Genomic DNA, 13,695 nt, shown 5'->3' with positions numbered 1-13,695 from the left:
ATTTCCCATGAATTCAAGGCTTTCACGAGGTGAGTAATTGATAGAAAAAGTTATTTTGGGGTGAAGTATTCCTTTAAATCAAAGCACTACGCAGTAACCAATACATGAACCATTCACTTAATAGCAACATGTCAGTAGGGCCATCACTCTTTTTGACACTGGACAATGGAAACATGTCTTTCAGCGAAGGAACGGCCCACAAGATTCAGTGAAACCGAGAGCAAAACCTTTTGCAAATGTAATTTTTTATTTACAAAAAAATATGTTGGATTTGCAAACAAAACTTTTAGATTAGCAAAAGAAAAGTATTACATAACACATTTGACTTGCTATAAGAAATGTGAATGTGTAGCAGTGTAGCACGTTTTGCTCTCAAATTAGTTTTTTTATTGCAGTTTGAAAAGTTTTGCCCTATTCTGTTTGATTGCATAATAAATACTCAAATGTAACTCCATATTGTATAGTATTAAGCCAAAGCCATGATAGCATAAATACCACACACACATCATTTGAATTAGAAGATATATTTAGTAACACCAAACAAATAAAAATGTTCATAATTGCTCCAAAAAACACATTGACTAGACATTAAAAAATGTATTGTAGTACTGTGACAGCTTCCATTAGTGAGAGAGAAATGGAATGAAGAATTGACATCCAATAATGATGCATATAGACAGCAAGCATGAAGCTCATATTGAATGTACATTATAGTACGCACATATTAAAGTGACCTTATTAGACAAAACAGCACACCGAATCTCTCATATGTACATTAGACAGCTTTCAAAGTAGATGATGTCGATCAGTGTTTCTCAACATGAGGTCTGGAGACCCACAGGGGTCTTGGAGGGGGTTCCAGGAGGTCGACGGCTAAATGATTGATAGTTTGGAACCAAATTAACCCTTGTGGGTCTGCAACTCAGAGAGTGTACGCTAGGAACCAAATGGAGCTGTAACACTCTCAGAATAAAAGGAACACAGGATTTTACAGCTTAGATTGGGTTCCCAGAGATTAAAAAAAAACAGAGAGAAAAATCATTGCAAATGGGGGTCCATGGCCTAATGCATATCAGACCCACGGTCCTTGACATTAAGAATGTTGAGAATCACTGGTCTGTTATGTGTCAGTTCTCTCTGTTGCCTGCATCCAGAACAAGGAAGGACATAGACCACAGGCCTCAGGTCATCAGATGGGCAGCAGAGGGCTCTTTTGGGTCTGACTGGGGACTTAATTCTTGAACATGTCACACAGCAGTTTCTCCATGGGGGTGTTCCCAATGGTCCTATGAAAGAACAGGAGCTCGATCCGCTCTGAGCCCACAAAACGCAGCGAGGGGAGGAGAAGGAGTAGTTTCCCAAACCTGCGCAACAAAATAGAGTTCCATGTTTTAATTCATTAATGTCTTTGTGTAATACAAAAAAATCTTGAGTGATCTGTGTTATGGACTTAAAGGATTTTACTGTGAAGTCAAAAGGGTGGGAAAAGAATGCAACAGTAAAATTGCACTCCAAAAATAGAATAGAATAGAATAGAATACAAAATTCATTGTCCACAGGTCAACATTTGGTCAATTTGGCAAATAAGTGTTTCAAATAAAACAGATTTGCACAGCACTACACATTACAGATGACAGGACAGAGCCATTACCTGGCTGCATGTGTGGGGTAGTGTGGGAATGATATGGCTGTTTCAGTAGGGTAGTGTGAGATATATCTGTTTGTTTCAGTGGCATAGTGAGCATTACCTGGCTGCTTGGGTGGGGTAGTGTGAGCGGATGTGTTGTCCCAGCATCACCTGAGACTGGTCCTGGAGGTTCTCCACCTGCTCTGGATCCTTCAGTCCCCGAGTCTCTTTAGAATCAAAGACATATTTACATTTGAGATGTTTTGCTGATGCTGTCATCGGGAGCAGCGCTCATCAAAACAAAAACAGTAACAGTACAATTCCAGTTTATAGGTATTCAGCAGACACTCTTATTAGCGACTTCGGCAACTTTAGCGAAATCAGAGTAAGTAGGGTAAGCATGCCATGAACCACAGTCAACAAACAACAGGGTAAAAAGTCACATAAGTAGAGTGCAAAGAGAACAATGTAGTGACTAAATTCGCAGCTCGCCTTCATCACAAGCAACAAGCATTAAGATTAAGAAAAATGCATGGGTAGAGTGGATGGGATGAGGTGCAACACTGGTCCAGGATGTCATAAATGGCCCTGTCTGTGCTGAGGTACGTACTGTGCAATGTAAAATCAAGAGCTCTTTAAGTGTAAAAAAAATATTTCTGTGTACAGTATGCTAACTTGATGAGCACTGTGTTGTTCACTTTGCTGTAAATTAATGAGCTTCCTTATGGTTTAGTGAACTATTTAGTAGCCCTAGTCTAAAATCTAAAAAAAAACTCACTCCCTGCAGAAAAACACACTAAGCGTCCTTATGAAGTTAATTAGGTTACCTGGTTTGAAGAGGACTATAGCCTTGAGGCAGGCGAACTCGGTGGGATCCACAGCGAGGGCCTTGAAGCGGCTGAAGGCTTCCTGGAGAAGCCTCAGGTCCAGGCCGGTGTAGCTGGTCTTGCCCTGGATGCCGGGGCACAGGTCGGGCAGGGAGAGCAGCGGGCAGCTGTCCAGGGGCAGAGACCACTGGATGGCACAGAGCAGGAACAGCTCACTCCACGCCTCCTCTAGGAGGATGACCTAGAACGAGGTACAAGAACCACTGTAGATTAGCTGTCAACAATGCATGTTCTGCAGCTCGGACAAAGCATTGAGCTTTGTGCACCAAAACACAGAAGAAAAAAAAACGTGAAGTGTTTTCACATTTTATTTGAGGTGTGTTACTTGGATCCAGTGTTCCTTGCATTGAGAAAGCAGGTAGGGTTTCAATACCTGATCCCTGAAGGGCAGGTTGGAAAACACTGGGAGGTTTTTCGCCCACTTGACAGACATGAAGAGCAGGCGTGCAGACGTTTCATAAACGTTCTCGGAGCTGGAGGGGTAGAGGGCCATGTGGTACTCTGACGATGCTCTCTCCGGCTCGTTACTGGTCACGTCAATGTTCTCGTCAACTGGAAGGGGAAAATGGTCAAATGTGAGAATACATACATACAATATTTGAATGTAATATTTCAACAGATTCAATTATCTCTACTTAAACCTTCTATATTCTGAAGTTTTACATACATTTTAAAATAAATAATATTTGTACAAAGAAAACCATTTATTTCTCATCTTATATTTTCTCATTGCAGTTTATTGCAGGGCTTATGTGTTTTATCATAATATGCCAATCGACATACTAAACCAAACCTTTATAAACTTTATTTCAGTATGTTATTGGTAACCAACCAATGCAAAGACATCATACAGTATTACTTAATATAACAGCCAAATATAATGAACAGCAGTAGTAAATGAACCTTACTATGTACTATATAGCTTGACTTGATTTGACCATAATGATTGAACGGACTGGACATTTGATTTACAGAAACCCAACACCTCCTCCACCCTACAAACCACAGTCCTCACCGTCCTCGGGCTCCAGCTTGGCGCAGGTCTCGGCGGTCATGAGGCTCGCCATGAAGCGGTGGTTGTTCTGGGGGCTGACGCAGCGCTGAGGCGGGACAGAAGAGCTTATGGAGGACGTGATGTGGGGCCACGTGATGACGGAGCCGGTGGACGAGGAGGAGGAGGAGGAGGAGGTGGTGGGCTCTCGTGTGGTGGCCAGGTGCTCCTTCTCTGGGTCCACGTCCAGGGAGTCCAGTCGCACCTGTGCCGTGCTGCGGGGCTGCCGCTCGTTCTGTACCGCTGCACAGACAGAATGAGGGATATGAGGGGGATGGGATGAACAGAGCGAGGAAGAATGGATAAGAAGGGAGAAAGTTTTGAGTATGTGGCAAAGTGAGAACAGAGAGAGGAATGAAGGAATAATGTTTGAAAATAAAAGAGGTTAGACACAATCCTCACTCTTACTGGCAGAGAACTATTCACACCATGTCTACCATAACCTTTCAGACAGTGTTACTGTTGCTACTAAGAGGGATTCTTACATTACAATTATTGACACAAATGTATTTTCTACATTAACGGTTTAATTTCTCATACTAACCGTCCTTATTCATGCCCGCTTGTAAGCATTTCTTCAGCCGACATGCCTGGCACTGGTTACGATGGGCTTTATCCACTGGACACATGCCCGTTCCAGCCTGGCACCTGCTGAACAAGAAGCATGGTTTAAGTAGGCATATCAATTTCCGCCACGGTTGTGTTTTTATAAATAACAATAATGAAAAATGAAAATGTTATAATGGTTTGATGTGAACACCCAATGCCACCTAACCTGAAGCCAAAAGCATGACATTTCAGTGGAATTATTGGACTAATAAAAGAGAAGTGTGGATTTATTTCCTTGCCTATAAATGAGCCTTCTCCTCACGCTTCTCTTGAAGAAGCCACTGCAGCCGTTGCATGCATAGATCCCGTAATGTTTTCCACTGCTTGTGTCTCCACAGACTCTGCAGAGCAGAGCGGGGCTCAGGGCTTTGCCCGGGGCAGGACTCTTGGCTGAAAGTCAACATGGTGATACAGACAGTTAGATGTGGCATGTATTGTTTTGTACATGTGCCTGCCATCTGTGAGATCTGCAGAGGTGCATGTGGCTTGAAAGTCACACAAAACCAATGCAGTTGTCCTGACAATGGTGAACTGTATCACTACTCATGAGTCAATATAACAAGAGTAGCCATTCGCAGCTGCTAATCTAATTTGGTGGCACACTGGGTTCTTTACCCAGCACTGATCTTCAGATACTCTTAGTGACTATAGATATTAATAAACCTTGCCTGGCATTCACGAATAATTGGAAACCCCAGCATAGCTGTGTCTGTTTATTGGCATCGAAATGTAGTAAGATACAATTTATTACATTTGTTTCAGCAATAAACAATCACAATAAATTGTTTCAATAAATAAAAGATGAAGAAAATAACGTAATGTGGTTGAATTCAAAGTTATAGCTTATATTGGAGAAATAAATAAATAACGATTATAAGCAAAAACTATAGCTGCACACAGACATACAGTATGTTGAATTGCTTGCTTCGCTGCATGGGCCCCTGTTCCTCCCACTAGCAGTGCATGTGTGCTGGTCTTACCGCCTCTGCTGTCATCCGTCCCCGGGCTCCCTGAGGACTCAGTGGGGGAGGACGAGGACATGATAGGGATTTTAGACAGGTGATCCTCCATCATTTTGACAGGGAATGTATGACAAATGTATCTGACGTTTTGTTCTTTTCTACAAACGTTTGTTTAATCCCTTCGTCCAATATGATGTTTAAACGTTGGAGATCCGTCTGATGTGTTCCTTCAGGTGTTCACCACAGTTGCAAAAAAACCCAACTGATAAATACAGGTCACGTTTTTTTCTCCCCCCAATTTTTTTTCTTCAGAAAAATGCCTCAAACGACAACAGTTCCTGTAGGCCCCCGTGGTCTCCCTGTCAGACAGGGCAGATGGCAGATCAAGTCCCTCCTGCTCGTGTGGCCTCCCTCTCCAATTTACAGAGGACCCTGCATTGATGGTGCCTCTGTTCCTTTGCAGCCTTTGGTGTACGGATACAGATGTAATGACGGCGGGTTGGCTATAGGACGAGCATCTAAGGCTTGTTAACAAGTCCGTGTGGCATTGTCCTGTCTCTCTTGGCAAGGTCCTGTCAGCGTGTGTGCGTTCTCCTCAGAGGCACGTTGTCAAAAAGAGCCCATGGGGGTGAGAGGATTAAGCCCCAAACGCTGTGTAAGCAGCATGCTCATTTGTCCATCCTTTTAATCTTTACTGTTCATCTACTGGATCAATCAGTCACATTGCCAGGACGCCTGCCGCTGTTTTTTGGAGGCAAGTCTTCAAGCGTGTGTCCTAATAACTCAGGGGGAGCTTTTAACAAACAATAACGCGGTGAATTGCTGCCAACATAGCAGCTCTGGTGCAGAAGAGTTGTACAGTAACTTTAGACCCATTTCCATGTGCCTCTCTTCCTCTGCCCTCTCCTCTGTCTCGTCTGTCTGTGAGGGGAGCCATCAGTCAACACTCCTCTATGGTGTCTGCATTTGAAGGGATGATTACATGGGGTGCACATTATTATGTTTACCAGCCCCTTCAATTTGTATTGCCCTCTGTTTTTCCTCCTTGCCTCCAAATTTCAGCTCTATTTCCTGCCATATATTTGATCTATGTGATTGCCTCCCATTCATAATGACTTCCACTGTTTGCTTAGGAACTGCCTATTAACTCCCATTTGACTCTTTTTTTGACAAACTACAGCTCATCCGCTTCTCCCAAGCCAGCAAGAGGAAAGGTCGCTGAGAGAATAATAGAATTTTGACGGGCCCATGTAGGCCGGTAGGACTGATATGCTCATTTATGAAGGTCTCCATGCATTATTGAGCGGCTAAAATTACCATACCTTGGGCCAATTGAGCACTATTTAGATAGATGTCAATTTTAAACCATGACCACAAGAATCATATCACATAGACGCAAGGCCCACAGGTGCCAGGAAACTACCTACCAGGAGAGTGAAACCGAGGCACAGGAAATATTCATTTTATCTTCTGCAAAATAATGCATTCTTTGTGAGAACTCTACACAATAATACATAGTAAATGTATAGAAAAATGATACCTAAAGAGAACAGTCAATCAATAGATTCCAGGAATCTCTGTCTGTACATGTATGTATGTTTGTGTGTCTGTTTGTCTCTCAGTATGCCCAAATATGGGTACTGCATTTTACTATAATAATTGAAGAGAAGATTTCCGTTGCAGTTGCGTGAATGTCTTTATTCATGCATAAACTGTGGCCCAGAGTTCACTGAAAAGCTCATGGTATGACCACCACTTTCTAACAATGATTTCATCATTATGTTTCTTTACACAGTTGAGTGGCCACAGTGAATGATCTTAATCTGAAGACAATAGGGCTCAGCTTCTACTTTTTTTTTTGTGTTTTCTTATAATTGGCAAATGGGATGCCAGACATCTGATCTATGCTATACAGTAAATAACTAGTGGAAAATGTTCCACTCTATTCTTTTTTGTTTGTAGATGTTTATGAGTCTGATTACACATTCAATCTTGCATACTTTCTAATCCTTTTCAAATGCAATTAAAATGTGGCCATACACATCTGTATGTATGTCTTAATATTGGTTTTGGAATTGGTCGTTTTGATCGTAGAGGGAATGTAAATAATTGTAAATCAAATCAATTTGTATGGATATCAATTGTCCATGCTCTAGTCTACACCATTCCCACAAAATGTTCAAGTATAAAATCTGCATGGTGGGCGTAATTAATGTTGACATCAGCAGGTCAAGGACTAGCAGCCTCAATAATTGGAAAAACACACTGGAAACCAGTTAAGTAGATTAGAAAAGTGCAACATTATGTCAGCCTGCTTGGGGGACACGAGTCAATAGAAAATAGTAAGAAATGAGGGGGTTTGGGGGGATGGGCAAGGGACACAATTAGCTCAAAAGATTAAAAGAGCACTAAAGACACGCTCCTTGTGGCATCTTTAGCCATATGGTGGCTACTCTTGTCATTCTTGGCCACAGCACTGTTGACCCCAGCAAGATTTCCACTTAATTAGTGTTCTGGTGTCATTGGGCTGCATGCTTCATGTCTGGTTGTACTGTACCTAATTAACCACTAATTAAACCCTATGCTTATTTGACCAGAGTCCCTCTTCTATACCAGTGACTTTTCTGTTTTCACTCTACATACAGTATCTTCTCTGAAAATAGCAGATTGCAAAGCATTGTGAGCTTTTGATCTGCTATTTTTCTGCGAAAGATTTCGCCACAAAACGGATGCTGGGGTTTAAGTGGTTAAATAAATGAGGTCACTGGGGTGCACTAGGTCACCATGGCACATGCTGTCTTGTTATTTTCTTGGGACTTCTCTGGTCTAGCCAAATACAATATACTGGCAGACTGGGATGTCAGTGGACAATGCTACTCAACAATAAAAATGATTATCACTGAATTTGAAGTACACAGTGCTAAAATATTATGCACATTACACTCTATTCATTCAGTATAATCACATCAGGAGATTGTATGAATAATAATGCATTATGAGACACAATGACGACAAGCTCAAAGTTATCTAAAGTAATCTTCATCCTATCACTACCCTTTCATGTTTTGAAGGTTATAGATATAATCATTTGCTTCTGAATGTCCATTCGATGTTGTTTTGGCATCAGTAGGTATTAGAAATAGCTTTTCTATAAGTAACACAATCCTAAAATAATGCAATCAGCATTCTCAAGCTTGGAATAACTTGTTTTACTTGACGAAAGTAGTCACTTGAGACCAATGATCTATTTTTTGATCAAGACCGGGCCAAAATGGCAGCATTTCAAAACATTAATATGTGGTTTCCCACAGGACCCTAACCCTGAATTTGTTAATGATTGTGTCAAAATATTTGATTGTAAAAGCCTTGGTGGTTAATGAACATCCATCATCCTGATCCTGCCTATTACCTGTTCAATGTGAGGACTTCTTAGTATGTTTTAGTACTCAAAGAGTAGCACACTAACATAACTTACTACTTAAATAAAATATTGCAGAAGTTCAATATTACACTGCATGCTTGCTTCACTACGACACTACAACTCCTTTCTGTCTGTTCAGAGAAATAAAGAAACTTTGTGCTATTTTTGCATGCAGTCATAAATAATTATATGTGTAAATGTATCAAAGTATGTATTAATTCCTCCTTGACTTTTTTTTTAAAGGACAAATTAAACATTTTGAATAATGGATTCCACTACTTCAGCCCCTTCAGTAAAGTTGCTATTGCAATAAAAATCCTGAAGAATTGATAGGGATTCAGGTGTACAACCCACTGTAAAAATGGTGGCCTGTTCTTTTTTAATATCGTTTTATTCCCTCACTGTATAATATGACAATAGTGATCAGTGTTGATTGCAAATTATGATTCAGTTTTAGCCATAGTATTTTGAATCAGATTCCATTTAGTTTTAGTCATATTTTAGTCATCTGAAAGGTTTCAGTTTTAGACCAGTTTTAGTCGACTAAACATCATAAGATTTTAGTCGACTAAATCTACAGTCGATTTAGTTGACTAAAATGTATGTTGGCGGTGCCTTGATGGCGTCGTAATGACTGATTTTACACTTGGTTGCATGCTGAAAATAGCCGATCTACAAGCTCACAACGTGTCGCGCTGCAATGCGTTGCGAGCTTGTAGATCTGCTATTTTCAGCGCGCAACACCCGAGCGTAACCAAGCATAAAATGACTTGTCTTTTAGTTCTACTGGATCTCTTCTCTCCAGTAGTCCTCACTGAAATGTTAGTCTAGTTTTTAATTGTTGACGAAATTGTCAATATATTTAGTCTTAGTTGTAGTCATCGTAGCTTAGTTTTTATTTCGTTTTTATTTAGCTTTCGTCAGTGAAAGAAGGTAGTCGACAAACATTTTTCTTCATAGTCGACGAAATCAGCACTGATAGTGATCAAACAAACAAGGTATGAGAAAGGGGACACAGTGCATCTGCATTTTTGTGAGTGTGTAATGTCATACATCCACACCGTACAGTCCACACTGTGCTGAGCGTATTGATGATGACTCATTCTGTTGGCCATTGTTCACATGGCCACCTGCAGCTTGCTTGCCGGGCCCATCAGGGAATTATCACACTTGACATAATCTGCTGGCCTGCAGTACAGAACGGTGGCCTGCCATTGAGACGTTGTTACATGAAGACATGCTTACATGAGCAGGCCATAGATTATGCCAAGACAAATAGATTAGGATTCAAAGTATGATTAGGCGCCATGTTATGTAACGTCATATTCTTGACTGCCTGTTCCAGTTCATATGGATTGTTGATGCATTGTTATCTATTTTAAGTATCTAATCACTGTGTAATTCGGTAGATTATAAACCATTTAGTGGTTGGCTGTTAATACTGTCTATCGGCTATTACAATATTGATAAACATTGTTTCACTTCATAACCTCGTCCTATGTCTTATTAATACATGTGTAATATTAATATTTTTTTCCTCTCGATTCAGAAGACTATTTGTTTTTTTTTTCAATGCCTTTCCTTTGACCTGTGTAACGGCAAAATGCATGCCCTAAAATAGATGATGGCCAGTGATTTTATGTATATATTTTAATCGCAAAACCATTGCCGCTAAGTCGGTCAATCTTAACTTTATTTATATACTTAGGTCATGGCATAAGATTTACAGGATTCTTACATTACAAATTGAATTATGTGGATCTCGAGATCCACATGGGAACGGCTCCACTGTGGATCTAGGACTTCATGTGGCCAGAGACGTCAGTGTATCTATGACTCTAAATTTGGGCACAGTTTGAGCCCGATCCGAGCCCCATTGACTTCCATTATAAAATTAAAGTTAAATATTGAATAAAGTATTTTCATTATGTTAAAGAGTTCTCCTAGTGGCAGTGTGCACAAGACATTTGGTGCTGATCGGTTTAGTGGTTTTCGAGAATAACTCCGGACACACAGACAGACATGCAGACAGTCAGACTGACCCTCTTATACGATATTATATTATTAGATGGTTACTCTCCTGCAGAGCCACTCCATAGAAACATAATTATATTCTAAAACACCTTTGAAGAGGAATAGACTCTCACCATGTTTCTTTCTGGACAATAAATATTGGAGACATGGCATGGCAATTGGGTAAACTACCTGGAACATTATGATAATAGTTCACTCATTTATTTTAAACTAAATATGACAATCACTTCTGCAATTTGCAAGTGATTGCTTCCCTGAAACTGAACTGAAATGATTACCCGTGCTTAGTAGTGTGAGGGATGTGTTCCATGATATTTAATGTTCATACAAATTCCTTTCCAAAATGAACTCTTCTTTATTCATGGCAAGTGCCCAAGAGCAGATTTTTACAGATGTCAAGAGAAGTGAGAGTCAGTCTTGAGTACCACAATGGATAAGGGGCGTTGGACAGATCTGCCACTTATATTGGCTACAAATACGTGACACAAAGCCCAATTTTCCTTATGTACAGTATAGTATGTATTTATATATTTAATAAATATATGTGTGGGTGGGTGTAAGGGAGGGTAATGAGTGTAACATTTAGATGTCCCTCAACATTCATTCATCTATGAAGATAAGAAACCACAATTAAACCGTTTCTCACATCTGGTGTTCACATGTTACACAAGACTGACAAGAGTCACCTGGTTACATCACTTGGCCTCCCTGCGTGCTGCCTGGTGGCCATCCCCGCATAAAAAAAGGATAATACATTTAAGTTATGCTGAAGAACGCCTCCCCATGCATGGAAAGCGGCACCATGAAGGAACTGAATGGGTGTATATAGAATGGGGGGGGGTGAGGTGGTGGGAGGTGAAGTGGTTAAGTGTGCTTAAATCTGATCTGGCCAATGCTGACGATGACAGTGTGGCCGCATCACTCACACACACACACACACACACACACACACACACACACGCACACGCACACGCACACGCACACGCACGCACGCACGCACGCACGCACGCACGCACGCACGCACGCACGCACGCACGCACGCACGCACGCACGCACACACGCACGCACACACACACGCACACACACACACAAACTTATTGGAGTATCAGCTAAGCTTACCTGTATGTCAGGAAGGAAGTTCTGGGAGCGGATTCTAACCTTCTGTCAGTCCACTGTGCCTGGGGAAATGAAAATATATCACAAATAGGAGGGAAAGAGAGCATTATTAAGAGTTTTTTTCAATTTTGTCCACTTCCTTAGTTTGCAGCAATCAGAGAGTTTCAAGTATAACCCCAATCATCAATAATGTGATGAATAGTAAATTCTTCTAGTAAAGTCATGTTCAAATTTAGGAAGGTACTAATGCTGCAGTGTTGAAATGATGTATCTTTTAGGACCACTGGCCACTGCATTCCAATACCGTCAAAGCTTCCCTTGCCTGCTGTGCATTAAACACATTCTTCTTCTTTGTGCATTTGCATTGCAAAAATGCCTCAATATGAATCATGTAGATACTTTCTGTCATAAATATAAACACAAGAAAAGCTGTAATAAAATTGTGGCATTATTTATTATATATATATATTATTATTATAATTTGCCAGCATGCAGTTCTTATTAAAGCAGTGTGTGTTCTGTGCCAGTAGCTGGCAGTCTGTCCTGACCTAGATCTCTGACAGTAACCAGCTGCTTCCTAAGCGACATCGCGCTGCCATCAGCAGAACAGGGTGGCGCCCAGCACCGGGGGAGATAAGTGTCAGATTGGAGCATGCTGAGCCCCTTGCTGTAGCTCAAAAGCCCTCGGCTTGTTTAGACACACCAGTAGCACTTCAGCAGCCTGCTGCTTGTTGTGACATCTTCTAATTGCTTGAATTGCATTCATCCGAGGGTTTGTGTCAACTTTCTAGCCACGTGTCAGTTGTTTTTAATAGGTGCTTCAGTGAGTAACCTACAGACCCACTGTATATGACTCAGTTTGACTGAATGTCAACGTAGTCTACAGTATAATATTGTATATTCATTATGTAGGCTATAATGTTCATGGGTGCATATTTGATCATTAACATAACATAAAATACATTTTTGGTTCTGTGGCCCTGAGAGTATATTCAAATACATAGGGTTACCTGTAGGACCCATCTTCAAGAATGTGTTTCAAGATGTACAGTAACATTACTAGCTCATTAATATCTCTCATTAAGCATGGAGCTCAATGTGACGGAACCAAACTGAAGTAACTTTTGAGAGGGTAAATAGATGTCTTTGAAGACATACGTAAGCTCACTCTGCAGTTCACTGATTAATCAAGCTAAGACGATTTGTGTTCCTTTTGAATATCAATGGTCATCAAAGGATAGGATTACAAATGGCAGCTATTCAAATCTTTTAAAGGCATTAAAGCTTACCTTGGTTGGACACAACAAATCAGATAGATAACTGTACACTAAGAGTATAGCATGTTGCCTCAAGTCTTACTGAAACACATTTGGTCAGAGTTTCACATGAACAAATTGCAATACAAACATTTTAGTTTGACAACTATATGCATGGGTCTCCTTTTTGCTTCTTGATGAACTTACATGGATTGTCAAATTAAGTTTTTTTTTTGTTGCAAGTTGCCGCAGCAGAGAGAGCCTCAAAAAACAGAAAACATCAATTAGAAAAATGTTTAGTCATACACTTAAAATCTTTTCTCAAGCCCATCTACATTTTAGCTTTGCATTACAAAAGTTAAACAGATTAATTAAACTGGCCTGGCAGATGGTTATAACCTCAAACACCTAATTTAACTCAATGCACTACTACTGAGGATTAGTACAGATGACTTTAGATTAGGGCCCCTCTAGAAACACAGGAAACAAGAAGATTAGGGTAAATGGGAGAACTGAAATGACCTTTTATTAGTTTCTTTAAGCATGCCACCATCCGTCTAGATTTTAAGGAAAAGGTCAAGTAGTGTCTTCAACGTTTTTCATGCCACAGACCCCTAGCTGAGAGAGAGATGGAGCAGGGGCCCCCACTACATATTGTACAAAATTGTGTTGCAGATTAAACTTTTTCATATAGCTACATAGCACTATCATCAGTGTTGTGTAAATCATTTG

The 13,695-nt window shown here is 40.6% G+C and overlaps 1 protein-coding gene across 1 annotated transcript; it reads right to left on the bottom strand.

Annotated features, from left to right (window-relative positions):
- Nucleotides 1-1,231: 1,231 nt before the first annotated feature.
- On the bottom strand, nucleotides 1,232-5,248 carry LOC311045728 (photoreceptor-specific nuclear receptor-like; the record flags this gene model as incomplete). Its single annotated transcript, XM_084057747.1, has 8 exons — nucleotides 1,232-1,364; nucleotides 1,749-1,854; nucleotides 2,455-2,695; nucleotides 2,888-3,066; nucleotides 3,530-3,808; nucleotides 4,110-4,213; nucleotides 4,414-4,564; nucleotides 5,155-5,248. 8 exons carry the CDS (start codon nucleotides 5,246-5,248, stop codon nucleotides 1,232-1,234), a joined length of 1,287 nt encoding a protein of 428 aa, XP_083913873.1.
- Nucleotides 5,249-13,695: the final 8,447 nt, after the last annotated feature.

The sequence above is a fragment of the Gymnoscopelus microlampas genome (assembly GCF_963454915.1).
Source record: "Gymnoscopelus microlampas genome assembly, chromosome: 1".
Taxonomy (NCBI): Eukaryota; Metazoa; Chordata; class Actinopteri; order Myctophiformes; family Myctophidae; genus Gymnoscopelus; species Gymnoscopelus microlampas.
The sequence above is the reverse complement of the archived record's forward strand: the minus strand, read 5'-3'. Positions and strand labels throughout refer to the sequence as shown.